This window comes from Triturus cristatus, chromosome 1_2 (assembly GCF_964204655.1).
Source record: "Triturus cristatus chromosome 1_2, aTriCri1.1, whole genome shotgun sequence".
Taxonomy (NCBI): Eukaryota; Metazoa; Chordata; class Amphibia; order Caudata; family Salamandridae; genus Triturus; species Triturus cristatus.
The window spans coordinates 542,922,710-542,943,087 of record NC_140580.1 but is presented as its reverse complement, the minus strand read 5'-3'; the positions used below and the strand labels follow the sequence as shown (position 1 = coordinate 542,943,087).

Here is a 20,378-nt window from a genome sequence, read left to right as displayed (position 1 = left end):
TGCACAATTACAATACTGATGGTAAAAGCTGTGGCTGCGCAGTGTGCGCTGCTCCGGGAAGGCTTATGAGCTGGCCGAGCTGTTCGCAGCTCTAGCTGCTGCTCTGCAACAATGTTAAAATGATACCCAACCATGGCGCGGCATTACTGAGCATTCACTGACGTCGCGTGATGTCTGGAGGAGTCAGTGCTCAATCATGGCTGTCAGTCAAGATTTGAATTTTTCAGGCCGGCCAATACTTAATAGGTGCAGGTGACCGGGGGCTGCCGCCCCTGGCGCCAGCGGGCGGCAGTTATTTGTGACAAAAATGTTGTTGCTGGTTGCAATGGTAGCGCAGCTTGCTGCTGCTTGCACCGCGGGAATGATTTCCACTACTGGACCCTATCCCACCGCCGGCTGCCGAAATCAAAGTGGGGACCATGTGCCATTCTCGGCGCTGGCTCAACTTCCTGTGATTCTCTGCAAATCAATTAGCCTCTCCTTGCCTAAAAGAAAGAAAAAAGCATTAGAATTGAAGTTTCATCTGGCAGAAAAAAAAATAGTACCCGAATTGCGTCTGGAGCAGCGGATGGGTACAGGTTAAATTGAATCAATCTGTGCTTGGTCCCTGCTCCACAACAAGCAGAGCAAGTGATGTTTCAGCTGCACAATCGAATTAAGACTGTTACACAGAATAGTGAGGCAAAAGCAGACAAATGGTAAGGAACGGACAGGCTCCAAGCCTGTTTTGGATACAAGAGTGTCTCCCAAGTGAGATTCTAGCGCGTGCTCTCTTAGGCTCGACCCTAAAAAGGAGTGGTTTGTTTATACAGTGCAAGGATGAGATAAAGCATTAAGTGTGTAATGACAGTGTACTTTTTAGATTTAAAATGGTTTCACATGTATTATAGTGGACGCACAAGGATACATCTAAACAGCCAATAGAAAGATGAGACAAAAATACTCTTGTTGGTGGACTGAAAATGTGATAGAAAAAAGAGCCGCCTAATGAGTTCGGCGGTCTGACACTTGAGGGGCCGCGACCGCGAGAAGACCACAGTGCTGGCAGTCTTCCTACTGCGGTATTACGAGTTGACCGTGGTGTCCGCGAGGTGGCTGTGGCGGTGGGCAATGCATTTCCATACCGATTGATGCACGTGTCTACATTTCGACTGCTTATGTGTCAAATGCACACATATGCAAGATATGCATGGAAAAATACCACCTACCCCATCCCATATGTGGGCAGTCCTGGTAATGGATATATGGTACATATAGCACTTACCTGAATTTCGCTGCAGACGGGGTCGTATTCATATGGGTGGAGATGCTTCTGTGTAGGGGGACCTGGAGAAAGGGATTCGCATAGACATCTGCTGGGAAGAAAGGGGTGTGAGTATGCACCCCAAATCCTTAGTTTCTGTTGACCTTTTGGCGGCGGTCTGACCTCTGTAGCTGGCTCACCGGAAAGCCAGCTCATAATACGGATGGAATTGCTGCTCCTCTGTACCACCCTATGGAGGCTGCCTTCACTCGACCGAGGTCTCGGCGGTGTGCTGGTGGTGCCAGAGGTCTAGCCGCAGTCTTTGCTCAGGCAACACTCCCAACTCCACGAACCACTGAACTCGTAATAAGAACCAAAGAATTCAACTAATGGCTGAAGTTTCTTGAGCCAAAGAATCTAATGAGGATGACCCAAAGCCCTTTGGAGTACCGAAAGAATACAATATTCAAAACAAATGACTACTATGTGCAGCCTAGCTTCAAATGTGTGTAACCTAGTTTGTAGTGCTGCCAAACTCCACGCAACTTTCACAGATGTAATGAGAATCAATTTTAGCCTGACACGGTAGAATTTCTTTTGCTGCTGTCGTCGTTACTCTTATACAATTATGTGAAATGTGTTGACAACTCAAATATTGCTGCACCAACGAAGTGAGTCAATCTTGTGAAAGGTGTTGGTAAAGATATGGGCAATAGATGTGGGTGTTGCCTTGTAATCGTACATAAGCGTGAATACCACATGCACTCTTCAATCAAGAAAACTGTGAAAATAAATGATATATAGAACAAATATCAAGAAAACTACTGAATGTGTTTTTTCTCTCATAGCCTGCCCAAATTCACTGTTATTACATTGAATTCAATGAGTTTACCATAAAGGGCGCATTTGTCATTACATGTCGCACCTTAAAATACATGTTGATTGTTCAGGGACTCTGTGTTCTCTGCAAGCTGTGTGAGAAACTTTGCCAGCTGAAGATATTCCTCAAGGCAAACGAATACCATGCAGTGAAAGTGGGATAAATTGTTCAGACTAGCTGTCGATGGTGTGGGAAAGTCACATTTGAAGACCAATTTCTGCCTTCCTCAATCTTTTGGTAGCAAATGACTTCTCTGGTTTGGTCTTGGTAGGGAAGTCAAGAGTGAGGGAAGGCAAGAGTCTAAATTTGTGAGTTTTATGAGTTTTTTTTGTAAGCCGTGTCACAAACCGGAAGGCAGAGCAGCAAATCGATTGGTAAGAAACCCAAGTTGACCGAGGGGTTCAAGGAGGCATTCAAGAAACCATTCCCACTAGCCTGTTTGATTACTTCTGAGGCTCCATCATTGTAAGCGATGTATTAAACACACTGCAGCCCATGGGCATCTTTAGCATTATGGCACCAATTTACAAAGGCCGGGGTTTGTCCGGCATTGACAACTCCAAAGAAGGCTTATCCGAAGCTGAGGTGTATGCAGTAATGCAGGGGTGGATACTTTTTCCAAAACATTGTTAAATGTACGGTTTTGCTGCATGGTAATTTAGTGTTAAAGACTGAACAGATACACCATTAACACTTTTCATTGCTTTTTACACAAGGTTTGTTGGAAGTTGTAAGCATGGTGCAAGAGTCGAGTCAAAACAGCTCAATGTGTGTTAATCGTCATCAATGCTGTATATTACTCCTGCCAGCACGTTTCATCTAATGGGTGTCTTGCATTTGTGTTTCGGGTTGGGCGCCCCCTGGGTAATGTGGTCTTTTAATGCTTAGTACTCCATGATCCATCTTTTCCTTGTTGAGCTGCTGAACTACATGAGGTGTGCGCTCCGGGTTTCCATAGTTGCACGTACAGGGCCGGCTTTAGTACTGGTGGCGCCTTGTGCGACAATGTTTGTCGGCGCCCCCCCATGACCACCTCACCACGGATTCCCTCACTACCACTATTTGACAATGCCCCCCAAGTCACCATAACCATCGTCTCTTAGATTCATTTAGTTTTCTACCACCCCTCGTACCAGTTTAGGGTCTCAGAACACTTTACATCACACATACCTTGCACACAGACAATCATGCGTGTGTAAATCAGTGTATACGAAATGTTACCCAAGACAGAGGACTACAATGTGTAGGAGTAACTTGTCATTCATACTGGTAGGCAGTATCATTTAAAAGTCCTTGGTCTGGAAAAGCACAAATTAAGAATTTTAAATGTAACATCATTGTTAGGGGTTTTGTTTAATAATAAGAGTTGATTTCTACCCAAATGAAACATTTTTGCAAAACTAGGATAAGGAAAGACTGGGCAAAAAACATGTAGCTGTAATATATTTCTTGCAGTTTGCATGAGCTCTTTGATGGCAGTTAATAGCTCACTGCTCTATATTAGGATTTTAACGTTTAAACTGCAAGCAACAAAAGGATCTTGCTGACAAAAGCCATAACCCCTTGACCTATTTATAGTGTATGCAGAATGGGACAAGTTCTTTGCAGCGGGCATATTAACCTTCTTGGCTATGATGAATTAAACCTTTCCCCAGACAAAGCTGGGGTCACTCACCAGAAACAACATTAATCACTGGAGTTATCTATCGTGACATTTTTAATGATGCTTGAAAATTGCTGGACCAGGAACGTGGCATCTGGAGCTTTTAAAACAATAAACATGGCGCCCCCTCCCCAAGTCAGCACCCGGTGCGGTGGCACCGCTCGCACTGCCCTAGAGCCGGCCCTGTGCACATATTCGACTTTCGCCAGATAAAATGTGGGGGTTCAAGGGCTTGTAGTCGTATTCTAATAGACAGAGGGTGGGTGTGCTGAGGAGGTGCAAGCTTTGCTTCGTTTTTGAAGCTATAGCAGTGTTCTCCAAGTGACGCAAAGAAAACAGTTAACCCCGTTTGGTGGATGTCCACTATAAGGGCAAACCGTTGACACGTGGCAGTTGAATCACTTTCGAATGCTACAGCAGGACAGTTGAGTGAGCAAGTGCCCCACTTTAGCAGTTTCTTAAACGTTTCAATGTGGCCCTCCAGGTGTTGGAAGGGAAGGAGGTTTGAGAAATGTAATTACAAACGTGACCGTATTCGTAAATTCACTGTCGCAGCTTCCTAAGGCTAGTGCCAAATAATATCTAGCATTGGTACTAGTCAAAGGTTGTTAAATGTTTAGTTATGCACTGACATTTTAAAATGTCCAGCGGTGGATCTCAAATCTGAGGAACCGGGTTCAAGTCTCTGCAATGACGCTCAACATCCTGTGATTCTGGGCAAATCACTTAATCTCCCCTTGCCTAAAAAAAAAGAAAAAAGTTTTCTTGTGTTACGTAACTGGTGCTCATGTAAAGCGCTCCGATACCTTCGGGTCAAGTTCGCGCTATATAAAACTACAAATAAAAATAATAATATATCTGTTTTTTGACTTCTTTAGCGGCATGCAAATATTTAAGTCTTAAAAACACGACCAGGTATCTGACGGGGCACCTTCAGAGAATAATAGGTTGCTAGCAGAATACTTGCCTCTAAATGCAGAGTCCCTAAATATACACAACTCTGATCAATTTTCTGGGCTTTTTAAAATAAACTGAATTATGGGTGGGAGGCAGATGTGGGCGAGCTGGAAAACTTGTAATGGTAGGAGGCCTTGCAATACCCACAAGAGGTGCCCATCCGAGCAAGCTTTAGGTTGATGCAAATAAACTAATGCACAGAATCTACTACACTAGGACTAGATTGGAGAAGAGATGAAGGGTTTATACAGATCTGTGGATTTTTTTGTCCTATGATTTGAAAATGCCCTTGGTTGGAGAGAGTCTGGACTTGGATGTAGGGGTGCCTTAACACAGCCTTAGATGGTGGCAAACGGGAAAGGCAAAATTGATGGTATGAGGAATTTTACCCGCAGCCCAGAACCAGCAAAGCACACTGTGTGTATCCATGTGTGCAGAACACTCTGAGCATGCTTGATCACTCGAGATCCATTCTAGCAGAAGACCGTGAAGGTCTCCTTCCTGAGGAGACCTTGCACCTTGTGTGTTGAAACGCATCAGCATCTCTGCACTGGGGGCCAGGCACCATTTGATTCTCCATTGGAGCATCAGTAACATAGCTAACTGCCCACCCCTCCTTTCAGATTGGAACAAACATTTTCAGGAATCCATGAACTATTTAAAAATGCATTCGATTCCTACATGAATTTAAAAGATTATGGACCTATTAACCTACTCTATAAATGATGAGGCTGTATGCATTTTAAGAATGTGTCTTCACCCATCTCAACTAACAGCACATAGCACTCTTTAGTGGTGACTTTTTTCTTAATTTGTTTACTGTTAATAAGCAAATATATGCATAGAACAAGTTAATAATGTGACAGTGTTTTGTATACTTTGCACTACAGATGAGCAATTTATATATTTACTTGAAGAAATTCTCTTGATTTAATACTTGTTTTTAATATTCGATATGATGGAGACATCTTTCTTTATACAATGTAATGAGGCCCAACCTCCAATAGTGTTACACGGGCCAATCATCCAATTGAAAATACTTCGAGCCAGGTAGATGCTCCACGATCTTGGACTCCTGGTTAGGTGGTGAGACTGTGTGAAACCATGTGTTGCCTTTATTGGTGAACAGGTATTCAGGAATAGACTGGTGAATGTTAGCCCGGAAATGTGTGTGAAGGTAGGGGTGCCTCAACAAAAACGAGAAAACGTGGGGCACATGAAAAATACATACAGGCATATCTTTAAGTGAGTGAGCAAGTACTAGCAGGCATTTAACAAACTGAGAACAACCAGTTGCAGTTTTAGATGTCTGTTACCTATTCGATTTGGTGTGTAGATTTGTACCTTCTGTAAATGCAATTACATGGCATTTTTGTATTAAGTAGGGGGTGGGCAGAAGCGTGTTGGGTGGGAACCATCATGGCCTCAACTGGTGAGTCTTATACAACTGACACCCAAATAGTGGGGGAGTTTGCCCGCTATTACGTGGAGTTATTCGGAGCTCCTCCGCTGCCGGAAGCTGACCAAATGAGGGCCTTTTATTGCGATGGTGACAACCCCCATGCTCCCTGCGTAGGATTCTATGGTTCTTGAGGGGGAGATTGACCTCTTCGAGGCACAGGCTGTCATTGCGAGGCTTAAACCTCGAAAAACCTCTGGGCCTAACGGTCTCCCAGTCAAATTATTTAATCGATATGCTGGCACACTAGGATCCCATCTCCCGAACCTCTTCCGTGAGGTGCAGGATAGGGGGGCGCAGCCACCAGACATACAGTGTGTAACTATAGCTGCGATACACAAAGAGGGCAAGCCTAGAACTAGTTGAGACTTCTATCATCCGATTTCGCTCTTGAACATAGAAGGGATGGTGCTGTACAGAATCCTGGCGACTAGACTGTTAAAAATTGTTTCACTGATACATGGAGACCAATCGGTCTTCATGCCAGGCAGATTCACCCAGCTTAACCGAGCAAGACTGCATAATTGGTCGGCGGAGGTTTGAGGCGGAGTGATGCCCCATGTCTTTCATTAGATATTGGGAGTGCATATGATGCTATTCATTGGCTCTGTGTAACGCAAACACTGTTAACGTTTGGATTTGGCCTTAGGTACAGACAGTTGGGAGCATTACAATACCAACCCAGACAGCCATGGTACGAGTGAATGGGGTTCTCTCGATGAAATTCCTGATTGGGCGGGGAACGCGGCAGGGATGCCCCTTGTTCCCTCTCCTGTTCACTCTCATGTTGAAACCGCTTGCGTGCATGATCCGTGCTCACCCTGATATTCGGGGATTCTAGATGTCGGAGACCAGTCCGTTGGAAGAGAAAATCTCATTCTGCGCAGACGATCTACTCTATTATGTGTCAGATCCTCATCCCATTCATATTCCAGACCACAGAGTCATTTGGTACCTACTCGGGTTACGAAATAAACTGGGGGAAATCTGTGCTAATTCACCCTCATGGCCCCTCTGACTTAGTCTCCCTGCTGGTTAGACTCTGGTTTGAAACATTGAGTTTTAAGTATTTGGGTATTCAGGTTACTCTTGACGGAGACCTGTGTCTAGCTGCCAACCTTGGAAGGGTATTTGGTATGTTTTAATGTTATGCACTCGGACTGCACATGTCAGAATGACACCATTTACTGGTTTGCTTTGTACTACTACAGTGCATAGATCATTGTCTGTTTCTGATCAATATGTACCGGCAGCTTTTTTTTTTTTTTTTGTTATATGAAAATAATAAAATTTTGTTTAAAATAAATAAACCTTGGAAGTGTTGACGACCTTTCAGGGTGCTGCAGAGCGTTGCCGTGGTCTGCCCTTGACCATTCTGTGAGGAGCGGCCATTCTTAAGATTATTACACTCCCCAAGCTGCTTTATAGCCTCCAAAACACGTATTATACAATCCCAGAGTAGATGTTTAATAAAATGAATAGAGCGGTGAGGATGCTGCTCTGGAATAAGGGACACCCTAGGGTGGTGGCTACAGACACTACAGCGGAACTCTTACAATGGGGTCCTATCCCTTCCGGATGTGCAGACTTACTATTAGGCAGCGCACTTGATACCAATCAATGATTGGATGTTTGACCCACAAGATTGCCTAACATGTATGCTAGAGAGGTCCCGGCTACTGCCAAGTTACCCTCTATATATGATGTGGCCATTATTGGCACGTTACTGCCGGCGACACAGTTGATGCTGGGAGTATGGAGGAGGGCATCCAAAGTAATGGGCTGGGCGTCTACGGTAACTAAGGAAATACCGCTGTGGGAAGGGGGCATGATGAGAGAATTAGGGAAACTACGAGGGTTTGAGGTCTGAGATTTGATTGGCATCTCCAAAATAGGTGATATACTGGAAGATGGGGACTTAATGCCCTTCCCATCTTTGAAACCCGTGTATCACCTCCATCAAAATCAATACTTAAAATTTGCTCAACTTCGACATGCCTGGTTGGCCACTGCTGACATTTCTGAATACGCCAGCTTGGGGGTAGGCTACTTATGGGGCGCTTGGGTGCAAGGCCCACTCATACCCCTACAAAACCATTAATAATGATATCCCTGACACGCTTAGTAAACTGCGAGACCGGTGGGTGGCAGACATTGGGGAGATTGACGATACTGTTTGGGTTCCGACCTTGATGCATCCACAGGAAGTTGTAATAAAGTCACGGCTCCGGCTAAAACAATTTAAGAAACTCCACCAGGTCTACTATGACCGAGCCAGGCTGCATAGGATGGCAAGGGTAGCCTCCCCAGAATGTCTACGATGTTTGGGGGCTAGAGCCGACTTCCTGCACACACTTTGGGGCTGCCCCACTGTACAGACTTATTGGGCCAAGGTTGTCCGAGAACTCAAGGCTATCCTATACATAGATGCCCCAGTGGACCTGAAATGTGTTCTTCTGGGGATACTGACCGAGGTGGACGACCCGCATGGTGCAGTTCGCGTTGATTTTTCAGCGCTGCTCTCGTTACCGGCGCTAAATTGCAGCGTGAACTGCATATTTTCTGCCCGTGTATTCTCACTGAGTTTTTATGTAACTCCGTGGAGTTGAAACTATGTGTGTTCCGCCCACCCCTGATTAAGAAGCATGTCCGCGAGCTTTTCTTTCTCCTGAAGGCTTATGTGCAGGGACGGTTTTCTACACGTTTGCCATTTAAGAACAAAACAATAAAAACGGTTTAGAAAAAAAGTCTGAAATCACCGGTGCTTGCTTTGAGAGGCAACTTCAAAGATAATGAGGCTACTAAACATAAAAAAAAGTCTGCGAGCGATGCCATCCTGCATTTCGCATACAAATAGAATGTAAGACTGAGTATGTGACTCTTTAAAGACTTTGTGTTGTTGCGTGCTTGTGTAGCACATATTGGACAAAAAACGTTATATGTGCGCATCCTTGATCACAAGTAAAAGGAGACAGGGCAGTTTTTTTTTTTTTTTGAATGAAATCAAAGTCCATAAATTTTGATGTAAACATAGTGTCGGTTGTTTTAATTGAATATCTTTAACTTTTACCACTCCATGCAGTATTGTTGGCTGCATAGCTTATAAAAGTGGGAAGATACATCCTTCTTCAACTTGCTTTCATAAAGTGTATCCTGGGAGTACACCTGCTTGATGCAAATGTAAAATGGGACAAAAAGGCCAGTTCTGTTTTGAACTGAACAAACCGATTGAGCGCGATTGATAGACATTTTAGAAAGAAAAATTCCTGTCTCCATGTGTCACTCAGCGAGACACATGAGAGTAAAATACGATGGCGTAACATGATTTAAATACACATGGAGTAACATGATTCAAGTACACATGAGAGTAAAATGCGTGGGCGTAATATGATTTAAATCTTCCAGAGGAGGCTCAAACTTTTTAAGTTAAGATCAGGAGATCACTATTTGGGTTTCACATTGATCGTTTGGTCTTTAAATAGCCATGCTTACTTTCTAGAGTTCTTGCTGTTACTACTTAATAATAGTTACATTCTCTTGCCCTATTGTGCAACAAAATTCTGGAACTGCGAAGGTTGTTTAGTTAACAACAGAGTCCTTTTTGTTACATGCTTTATTCATGTTTCTCCACTCAGTTGCCTCCCGTCTTACCTCCTCCGCACACCCAATAGGTGATCTAACTTATGTGGCAATCTGTCTTTTTTTTTTCTTCTTGAAACTAGACCTTTAGGCATATGTTTCTAGAGTGAATATCTTGGATATTAAAGCATTTATGGTGTCTTGAATAGGAAGATTTAAAATTCTGATAAGTTCATTAGCTCATACTGGCTTCCACGCAGTTATGTGGTCAGGGAGTCTTTGGTCGTGTGCTGTAATGTAAATTTTTATTGAACATACTTTTTTCCTCTTTTCTTGCAGGATCACTGACGGAGTGCTATGATGAGCTTGGTAATAGATACCAGCTTCCGGTTTACTGCCTGGCCCCACCTGTGAACCTGATCATGGAAAGGAGTGACGAGGAAGGAGCGGACACTCCAGAGCAGGCCCCCAACACTAGGCGGGAGTTCCAGCTGAAAGTGCGTCTTTCCACCGGGAAGGACGTGAAACTGAACGCCAGCATGACGGACTCCATCGGGCAGCTGAAGAAACAGCTATTTGCTGAGGAAAAAATTGATCCTACCTGGCAACGGTGGTTCTTCTCAGGGAAGCTGCTCACAGACAGAATGAAACTGCAGGAAACCAAGATACAAAAGGATTTTGTAGTGCAAGTGATTGTCAATCAACCTTTGGAAAGTGAAAAGTGAAAAAGGTTAATCCTGTGGAGTTAGCTGGCACCAATACTGTACCTTTGAGCAGCTGGTTTGCATCAAAATTGCTCCAGTCTCTGCCTCCGTGGGTAAACCAAATATCCTTTTCTTGAGCCAGGACAGTTGGAAAAGGCAGGAAATGAGAGGAAATGGCACAACAAGGGGAAACATGCTGCACTAGTTTCTGCTTGTGACTGCATAAAAACATGCCTGGACATAATTTCGAACCACTGAACCTGCCGGGTGGTCCTGGTATTGCCTTCATTGAGACCTCATGCATTGTTAGAAATTGCACAATGGGTGAGTGGGTTGGCAGCGGGCAGGGCATCAAATGAACTTGGATAGAGGGCACGTCCTGTTCATTCTGCAGCAGACAACTAGAAACAATGACAAACTAGAGGAGATTTGTCTGAGACCAATTCCAGGAATTTTATTTTGAACCAAATGTGTTTTTTTTTGTTTGCTTGTTGTTTGTGTCTCTTTTCCCTCTGTTAACTGTACCGCTCCTTAGTTGCCTTTTGCACCTGTGCAATACTGAATCCCGATTGCGCTGCAATGACTGCATAGGGCTTTAGTGGCAAGGGATAGCTGTAGCTATCGGCCAAGCGTCCTTCTTGGATTCATCTGTGTGGACTCATTTCCAAATTTAGATTTCTTTGTGGTGAGGGGCAATGAAACTCAAGTATGCTTTTCTGATCTTTGATTGAGACTTTTTTGCATAAATTGTAAACTGGATCGATAATATGGATGCACAACCAGTCAATGTATTTCCTTTAGGTGCCTAATTGATAGGGTATTGCTTAATATTAAAAATAAAGCTAATAAAATCGAGTTCATCATTGATGCTCGATTTTGGTATCATAAGCTTTGATATTTTGGATCTTAAAGCCTTGTGAACTGAGCAATCAAAAATGCAGCTTGAGGGAGGGCCAGAAGGACATTGGCACACTGCTCTTGAACTTTGAGGCTCTTAGAGAGGTCTCCAGCAAACAAGGCTCAAAGTGTTCATCAAGCTCTCCAAGAATATAGACTTAAAATTAGTCTTGTAATAAGTTGCCAAAAGAAGCAACAGTATAATTAAAAGTCTTCTAGATGAAGCCAGAGTGTGCAGAGTAAAACTGAGTAAATAACTAAGCAAATAAATCAAACCTGCTCTCAAGGAGCTCGAGGTGGATAATGAAACGAACCAGAGCAGGTTCTCACAGATGCCAAGGCCGGGCTGACCTTGTCAAGGTCCCTGCCCCGTGACCTTGAGGAGTGACCAGTGGTGACGGAACTAAAATTCCCCAAGACTTTGTGATTTTACGTGTAAACACTTTGAGAAAGAAGAGTTTAACCAGGAGCCCATAGTACACGGCAAAAAGATTTTAGTAATTGCTATCATCCCATAGTGCACCCCAAAACAAGCAACGTGAGCCGATTAGAAGCAAGAAAATGGGTTAGTGGACTTAAACACAAGCCAGATAGGTCTCGGTTGGGGAAATGGCTTGTGTGGCGACGAGAAGCTGATGCTCAACCACTATTATAAAGTGGAACAAGAGGGGATTGTCTGAATGTTTAGAGCTTGCTTTGCCGTAGCATTTAAACCATGTGTACAAATTAGGACTTTGAAGGAGGTAATAAGAGAGTTCTAACTGGATAAGTGATGAGTGCATATGAGCTTTCGGACACAGAGCCCCTCCTCTATTTAAGCCCCATAGTGTTCGGTGGCCTCCAGGTTTCCTACTGTGAGTAAGCTCCACGCTTGTAGTTGTCTCTATTGATCCATGCTTGTTGAAAAGGTGTGGGTGCAGTATAAATACTTCAAAAACTGCAGTTGCCTGTCACTTATTATTTATGGAGAACATTTTATTTTAAGCCTTTCACAATAGAAAATGTACTTCAATTAAAACATTCCGTTTCTAAGTAAAAACGTGCATGCCCACTTTTTTTTCGCGTACCTTGATTTTTATGGCGAAGCCTTCCTGCGCAGGGATGCAGGATCACCCTGGTTTGTAGTTTTGCTTTAAAATGAATATTTATTTTAAGCAACCACAGGGTTGTTTTCCTCTTTCTTTACGTAGTATGAAAGTGGGGGAGGCAGTGTATGGCAATAAATAGTCGTTTTAAAATTTTGCTTAGAGTACTTAATAAGCTGTCATCTAAAAGTACGGTCTTTAATCATACAGAATATGATGGAAGATGTTTGCACTTTTAAGTCCAGGTTCTGTCCTACTCCCTTTTAATGGGGCACATTCCACCCAGTGATGTGGCTGGAAGCTACTTTGTAAAGCTGTTGAAAGCCACATATGTTTCCAGATTGGTAGCATGCTGCCTCGTGGTTGAAAACCTAAGCATGCACATCTATCCACCCATTTTAGCTCCTTTTTACGCCATCTGTCACTGACTGGAGCCTGTTTTGCATTTTATGTTTTTACTTTCCTATTACTTTTCTCTTATCCTCTATTCAGACTGCTTTGATCATCCAGACATATTGCTGGTCTGGTTAATTCGGACTGCTGTTTCTGTTCTCCAAGGGCCCTCTTCCTCTTAGTGGTGCGCTTAGACTCCTTTGACACATCTCCAGCATGGTAGCTGCAGGCATTGACTTCTCAGCAGCCTTTGAGACAGGTTTTAGCTCCTTTCTGGAGCATGTGTTTGTAACTTGTCATCTCCTTAGTACGCCTTGGGCTTGTCCATGGATGACTTCAAATCCAAACCTAAAATCCACTTGGACTAAACAGAACTTTATTTGTTCCCTTGTGTACCTCCCCTCCCACCCTAGGCTTGAGGTGGATGCGCCATGTGAATTGGTGAATCTGCTAAGCCAAGTTCACACCACCACAGCAGAACCGCCCCTTTCAAATGCGAAGAATGGACAGGCAAGCTTCATATGTTGATGGGGGGTTACGACAATTAACTAGAAGATCCCCTCCGCTACATGAAATGATACTTTTCAGAACGGTAAAATCCTATTTGATGCCAAGCCTATGGAGCACACCAAAGGTCACATAGAAGAATGTGTGTGCAGGGCTGTCCTCATTTGATGGTGGTTGTGACGGGGTCTCTTACCTATCCTTGTTTTGGACAAAGGTTTGAAGTCCTATGATTCTAGGAGGAAAAAAGTACAGTGGGCATTACTTACCCTCCAACTACTATTTACATCCACTTCATGTCCTCGGACAAACCCAACAGACCTGCAACAGATGGTGAGGTGGTTACCCTTGGATGCTGTAGACCCTGTGTACCCCACCACATGATTTTTCCACGGCTTCCTTTGATGTCTTAACTTAGTGTTGCGTTCCAGAGGAACTCTTCCTTAAATTTTGAAATTCTGATTGCAGCCAGGAAATCTTTAAGAACCTGTCAGTACAAAAGCAAAATACTTTTATTTAGTTACTAGGCTCTAGACAGACAACATAGTCCGTTTTTCTATCAACTTGAAAAAGCCCTCTTAGTAATACTTCATAGAAATAGTGGTATGTAAAACCTACCCTTTGGCCTCCTGTTTCTGTAGAAACATGCCAGCAGAGTAATTCTCTGTGTCCAAAGAAAGCATTGAAGCCTTATTATGTTGCATGCCATACAGTCTCACCAGTAACATACTAGTCGCCCAGTGGGTCTATGTTGCAGTCACGTTTATTGTTAAGTTTGAGCATATGGATTTCCATACCATCTGCGTTCTTAATTCTGATACAGACTTTCTGGTCACTATCATTTTTGCTACAAGCTACAAACTTGGTCCTCTTCCAGACCTTCCACCATTTCCCATCAGGTGCAAGAAAACTTAACTTCACTTCGGTGTCTATAGCCTGATCAGGCTTTCATCGTAATTAAGTGCTCACTCTTCCTCTCTTTCCTTCACAGTTTCTGTCTAATTGGAGCTGGAGGTCCTGTAAAGTTTGGAACTAAGTCTTGTATAGGAGTCGATCTTGGCCATAAGACATCTTTTAGCCTCTCCCTGCCCTTTCCTCATATATGCAGGATGAAGGTGCTGGGTTCTGAATCTAAGGTGAGCATTGCAAGATGAACAGTCTTCCCCATCTCAAACCTAGATTTGCAGCATGGCTGTCACCACCCAGAAGGCTACATGACCTTTCATTCAGGACAAAGTAGGTGTCTGTATTTTGTACGTGTGTGCTTTTTAGAGACCTGCAGAGTGCAGCTACCAGATTACTCCTTAGGGATGGTACTTTTCAAATGTCCAGCCAGCTTGGTATTGGAGAGAACCAGACCTCGGCGGAAGAGTGCCTTTACCTTTACATTGACTCCAATACTTCAGTCTCCGACTTTCTCCTGTTACCTTGAAACCTTCCTCCGTCACCTGCCACATTTGGCCTAATCCATCAAGTTGAAAGACCTAATGAAGGGATATCAGGAGATTGCACTCAGTAAAAGTTCCAGTGATGTAAATTCATGCCTTTCGCTATGCAGTAACAGTTGGTGCATTGTTGGGGTTTTCAGAAACTGTAAGAAGCATTATGTGGCCCCACCTCCTGGCACAAACTTGGGTGTAAACTGATAATAGGTGAAGTATAGGATTAGGTATACTGAAGATAAAACAGTGGTCACTAATATTGTGGAAGGTCCAAAGTTGCTGTATATCTCTATTCACTCTGGGCCTTCTTGGTTTCTTTTTTGTGCACAATTTGTTGGAAGCACAATATCCCCTGTCCTTACACCAGTAATCGTTGTCTCTGCACTGCCTTGACCCTACACCCTTCTTCTATCCTTTTGAAATAAATCTGCTTATCCGTAATTATTCGAGGAATACTAAACATACATTTTGTGATATTTTTTTTTTTTTTTTTTTAGTCCCAGTTTAATGCAGATGAAGTACAGTATTTATAATGCAGACTTTCATCCAGAATGTGGTGATAGCCTTTTTTTCTTACGTCCTGTGGTGCACGAATTTACCACCGTAACAAGTGAAAACACTTTCTGCAATATTTTGACTTCCTTTGAAGCACAGTGATTAAACTATGATTTTTTTTTGTTAATTGGCATCAAACAAAAAACCATAACATTTGCATTCTTACCTGGTTGTGAAATCCATCCATCTTTGTCAGTAGTGTGCCAGCGGAAGGCATTTGGTAAAGTGAAGTAAGCCAGTTTTGGTGCAAGCTGGCATTTTTCCCTATTGCTGAATCTCTGTACAGTGATGCCAGGATGGGCAACAATTCTAAATGATAAATAGTAACTTATGGAACTTGATAGTAAAGACTCTCTTGGACCCTATCAGACATTTCACGAAGAAGCAACTTCACTTTGTAATTTTGGATTCATGGAAGAAAACTAAATGAGTGGCCCTTCTACTCTTTCGAAATATTATCTGCAAGAAGGTTTGCGAACGAAGCACTACTGATCCCAGTTCTTTATAAACTATAGCTTGTCTTTAAATTGAACTGCAACACATAACATTTGTAGATTGTAAACATTTCAATTGATTTATCCTCTTGCTCAAGCAATAATAGAACCCAACTAATCTATTATACAAATCTTCAGGGATTTCTGGATTTTTTAGGGACATTTTAAAATTGAAATGGTTAAGGTAGCCACAATGATTACTACATTTGTATCAACTGGAGGGTCTCATTAACAAGGACAGGCGGTGCTATGCAAGTACAATTAAATAATGCTGTTTGCATCTGAGAAGAGGAAAAACCAACTATATTATAAAATCATTTTTTAATGGATGTATTCAGGATTTATGAATATCTGCCCATGTATATATCTATATTTATCAATAAAAAATACCTGGCCCTTTCTTGTTAATGTCGTCCTTATTTTAGAAGGTCTTTTTATAATATTAATCTGTAAGATGATTTTCCAGTTGATTAAGTGAAACTCTAGTATGTCTCGCCTTTACTTTTCTGTTAACAAAACACATGCGGGTTGTATTTCCATCAGTTTTGTTTTCCAGTTGATTAACCTCTAGAACTATTGCTAAATAGAAGGAGCCTCGAGAGCCTGGCTCAGTAGGTCCCAATAAGAAATGCGAAGGTTAGAACAAGGGGCATCAGAAATCACTAGAGCAGGTGCGAGGAAAGCAGATTTCTGCAAGATCACTGCTTTAGAGGTCAGGCGCAGTGGCGGTTCATGCAGGAGGACGCAGGGGGCGGAGCACCTCAAGACTCAGACGAAGGAGATTGGACTGGTCTGAGGCTGCAGCACTTCTACTATCCAGTCTGGTAGCAGCACAGCTGTGTACAAACACACGCTGCGCATGTGAGGTGGATGGCTTCAGTGCCGTCCAAATCCCGCATGCGCAGTGTGCGTCTGAAACCGCGGTGAGGGCCAGCAGGCGCTACTTAAAGCAGAAGTTTTGCCAGGGCTTTGGTCAAATACTCGACTCGCCTGGATCTATGACATAGCTCATAACATCCTTCTAGGATCCTGCCTCCTCCTCCTCTGACTGGCTGACCCTTGTTACTTGCCGCCTATGAGAATAAGAGGTGGGGTTTCCAGTACTCCTTCCTTCGGTCTGACCTGGGATTGTATGTCCCTCCTTCCTTCAACCAGCTGCAGTCGGGCCCGAGAGACACCTCTGGGAGAAACACTGTGACCAAGCTGAAAACTGTGAGTACAGGTGCGCCTTGCCTTGTTTGTCAAGCTGCCTTAGAGGCCTCGTGTTCTGCCTTCCATGACTGCCAATTTTTCCGTCTGTTAGGATAAATGGAACGCCCCTCTACTTTCAAAATTCACCGGCCGCCACTGGTCAGGCGCATGGGAACTCCTTCTTTTGTTATTGTGACACACATGTTAAAACAAGACAGAAAAGTTTGTAGCTCCTTCAAATTTACCATTGATCTTGTGGTAACGTTTGGTCAGTCATCTAGTTAGGAGTGTTGGACTGAACCAGGTAGTGCCCATTACCTCCGCCTCTTGGTTATTGTTTTCTATTCCCTAAGGGATATTCACGGTTCGAACTCGCGGAGTCAGGTGAAAGCTACCTGGTGCTTCTGGGAGTATCCTTACATTGGAATAAACTACACAGCAAAGGGAACCAACAGCGATGCTGAATTTTTTCCTTCATAATATGAATAACTAGAAGTTGACATGTGGAGTCCAACTAACTTGGTGTGCAATGTGAATGCTAGTGTGTACACATGAATGATTTAAGATTGTTGTTGAGATTGGGTGTGGTCATTCATACACTCAAGTTATATTTACTTATATTTTTAGTTCGTTTTTTTAATCATTCTGCAATTTATTTGTCACTTGAAAGATGTGCAACTCCCAAAAAAAGCTATAATTTTTTTTCTTTCAGGCTAAAACGGAACAAAAGGTGATATATATTAATACAGTATACCACCCCAATTTTGTATCTACATTGTCATCCTTCCTTAATTATGGATCTTAGACTTTGAATTTACTTCAATTCCAGATTACCATTTTTTGGATGCCGAAACATTGGAGAGGTAATTATATAGGAAGGGTTTTATGGTTAGACATATGCATAAATACATTTACAAAAAGAGCGGGTTTAGCCCTAATAAAAATAACACCAATAAACACAGCATTAAAAAAAAATGAATGCCATGCACATTGTATTAAAAATACATGTATAAGAACATCATATGCAGAAGTATATAAGTAGGGTATTATGGTTAGGGCAATGTATATATAGAATATAATAAACAATATACGGGCGATTGGGAGTTCCCCACATTTAAAAATAAGACTGAAGAACAATTTAAAAACTTTTTTCATGTATGCATAAAGTGAAGTTAAAGTTAGAAACAAATCTAGGATTTACACATACATATTAAAAACATAAATTAAATACAAGTAACACTTAAACGGTTAAGGAAAATGTAGAAAGTTATAAAAACAAAATATTCTGAATTTAATGTATAGGTGCTTACCATACCAAAAAAATAGAAATGCAAGATAAAATTAGGGCAATCCAAAACAAATCCGAAATTAGGGTTATACAAGATTTGAAAATCATGTGATACAACCATTAATTAATGAAAACATAGAGAAAGCATTGTTTTGCAATTAGACCTTGAATAGCTTGCTGGGGAAAAGGTTTTATTTCATCTTTATTGATCATTCAAGATTCCGATAAATCTAAATGTAATCATTACAGACTATTCCAGAAACAACCATTACAATACATCTCTGCAACAAAATGTATTCCAATGTGATGATTTGAAGGGCCTAAAGTCAAACCCAAAAATGTTGTGTTCTAGAAATCCAGTTTATAACTACCACTCATAGATTCCTTATGGCATAGTGAAAAATATGAGATGAAAATGTAGTAACACCACAATTGTATACATATTTTTTCAATTAAGAAAAATTCCCAGAGTGGGCATGGAAATCTGTGCCAGAGCAGATTTGACGGTGTGCTAAGTTCAGCACATTTCTTTTTTCTCTCCATGGGGAAATCATTTTCCCTCCAGGAGAAAGCCCTCCTACAGCTTCACCAAAGATCCATTCCCTTCCCTTTGGGAAAGGGAAGTTACTCTACCCCTTTGCTGGAATAACTTTCCGACCATTTCATTGGTGAGAAGGGGTCGGATTGGAATTGTGTGAATGCTGACAAGTGCACATGTTTGTGAGCGTTGGCAACTTAGTAGACAAGACCACACCTTGTAACTCCCCATCCCACCATTTACATGTGCCTATAACTTTGGCGCCATTTGACCAATCTTCACAAAATATTCCCCGATAAGTGTGCTGCTGTGTTTTATGTGCATATAAAGTTTAAGGGTGATCCGTCAAGCGGGGGCTGAGAAAAAGAGGAATTAAAATAAAGTGCGTTTTCCTTAGGGATTTTGAGCACGACTACAGCCCGAACTGCTGAAGGGAATTAACCAAATTTGGCAGAAAGGTAGGTCTCTGTTTAGAAAGCAATTTCTTTTGTTATTTCATGTAAATCTGTTCAGTCATTTTTGAGATATTAAAAGAAAAATAAATGTGTATCCGGGCGGAGCCTAAGCACAGATCTCATGGTGAGATGTGATTAGCTGTCTGCACTTCAACCAGGAAGTGATGGCAGCCATCTTGGGACCAATATACGTGTTAGAATCCCGTTGAAATGCATTGTAGTAAATGGCAGGTTTTGAGGGTCACAAAAAGTAGAATGTTTAAATGGTGATAACAAATTTTGGATTAGTAAGCAGGCCAAAAGTGTGACCAATGTGTACACTTTCAACACACAATAAAAATATAATTAGTGAAGTAAACCAGCTATGGATTATGGTAGTTTTTTGGAGAAAACTATGATGGAACAATTAAAAATGTAGACTATGCAATCAAAACAGTTAACAACAATCTAGCAAGACACCCAGCAGCTCTGACCGTGATGACGGCCTTCCATCTTTTGACGAGTTGGCGGTCTCCTTCACTGAGAAAACGAGGAGCATCAGTATCAACCTGGAAGCAGAGAGGGCTATTCTCCTATTATCAGGAAGGGATGATCCATCTCCCCCCCCTCCAATACTGGCACTAAGAACGACGCCTCTTAGCGAAAGAGATATTTACAACACTGCTGGTGATAAACCCATCAAATCATTTCACCGACCAGCTACCACCAGCCATCTACAAAGACATCAAGGATACCATCCTCCCCGCTTGGACACAGATTATTAACGCCTCACTATCACAAGGCACCATCCCAGTTTGTTTAAATGTAGCGCAGATCTCCCCCATTCTATAAACCTAATGCAGACAGAGCTGATCTCAATAACTTCTGGCCCATCTCTACCACCCCCACGCTAGCTATACTGCTGGAATAATGCATGCAGATGCAACTTTGTGAACACATGGAGTATTTCCAACTTCTGGACCAACATCAATCGGATTTCGAAGAGGCCACAGTACGAAATCTGCTCTTACTCACATTTTGGATGACATCTTGATAATGTTGACCACAACAA

General features: G+C 42.4%; 1 protein-coding gene across 1 annotated transcript in view; it reads left to right on the top strand.

Moving 5' to 3' along the window:
- The window catches only part of UBTD1 (ubiquitin domain containing 1), a 220,698-nt gene extending 204,443 nt beyond the window's left edge, over positions 1-16,255 (top strand). The window contains exon 3 of the mRNA XM_085606379.1: positions 10,121-16,255. Coding sequence (XP_085462505.1) covers positions 10,121-10,506 — 386 coding nt within the window. The 3' untranslated portion in view covers positions 10,507-16,255. The remainder of the gene's footprint in view (positions 1-10,120) is intronic.
- Positions 16,256-20,378: the final 4,123 nt, after the last annotated feature.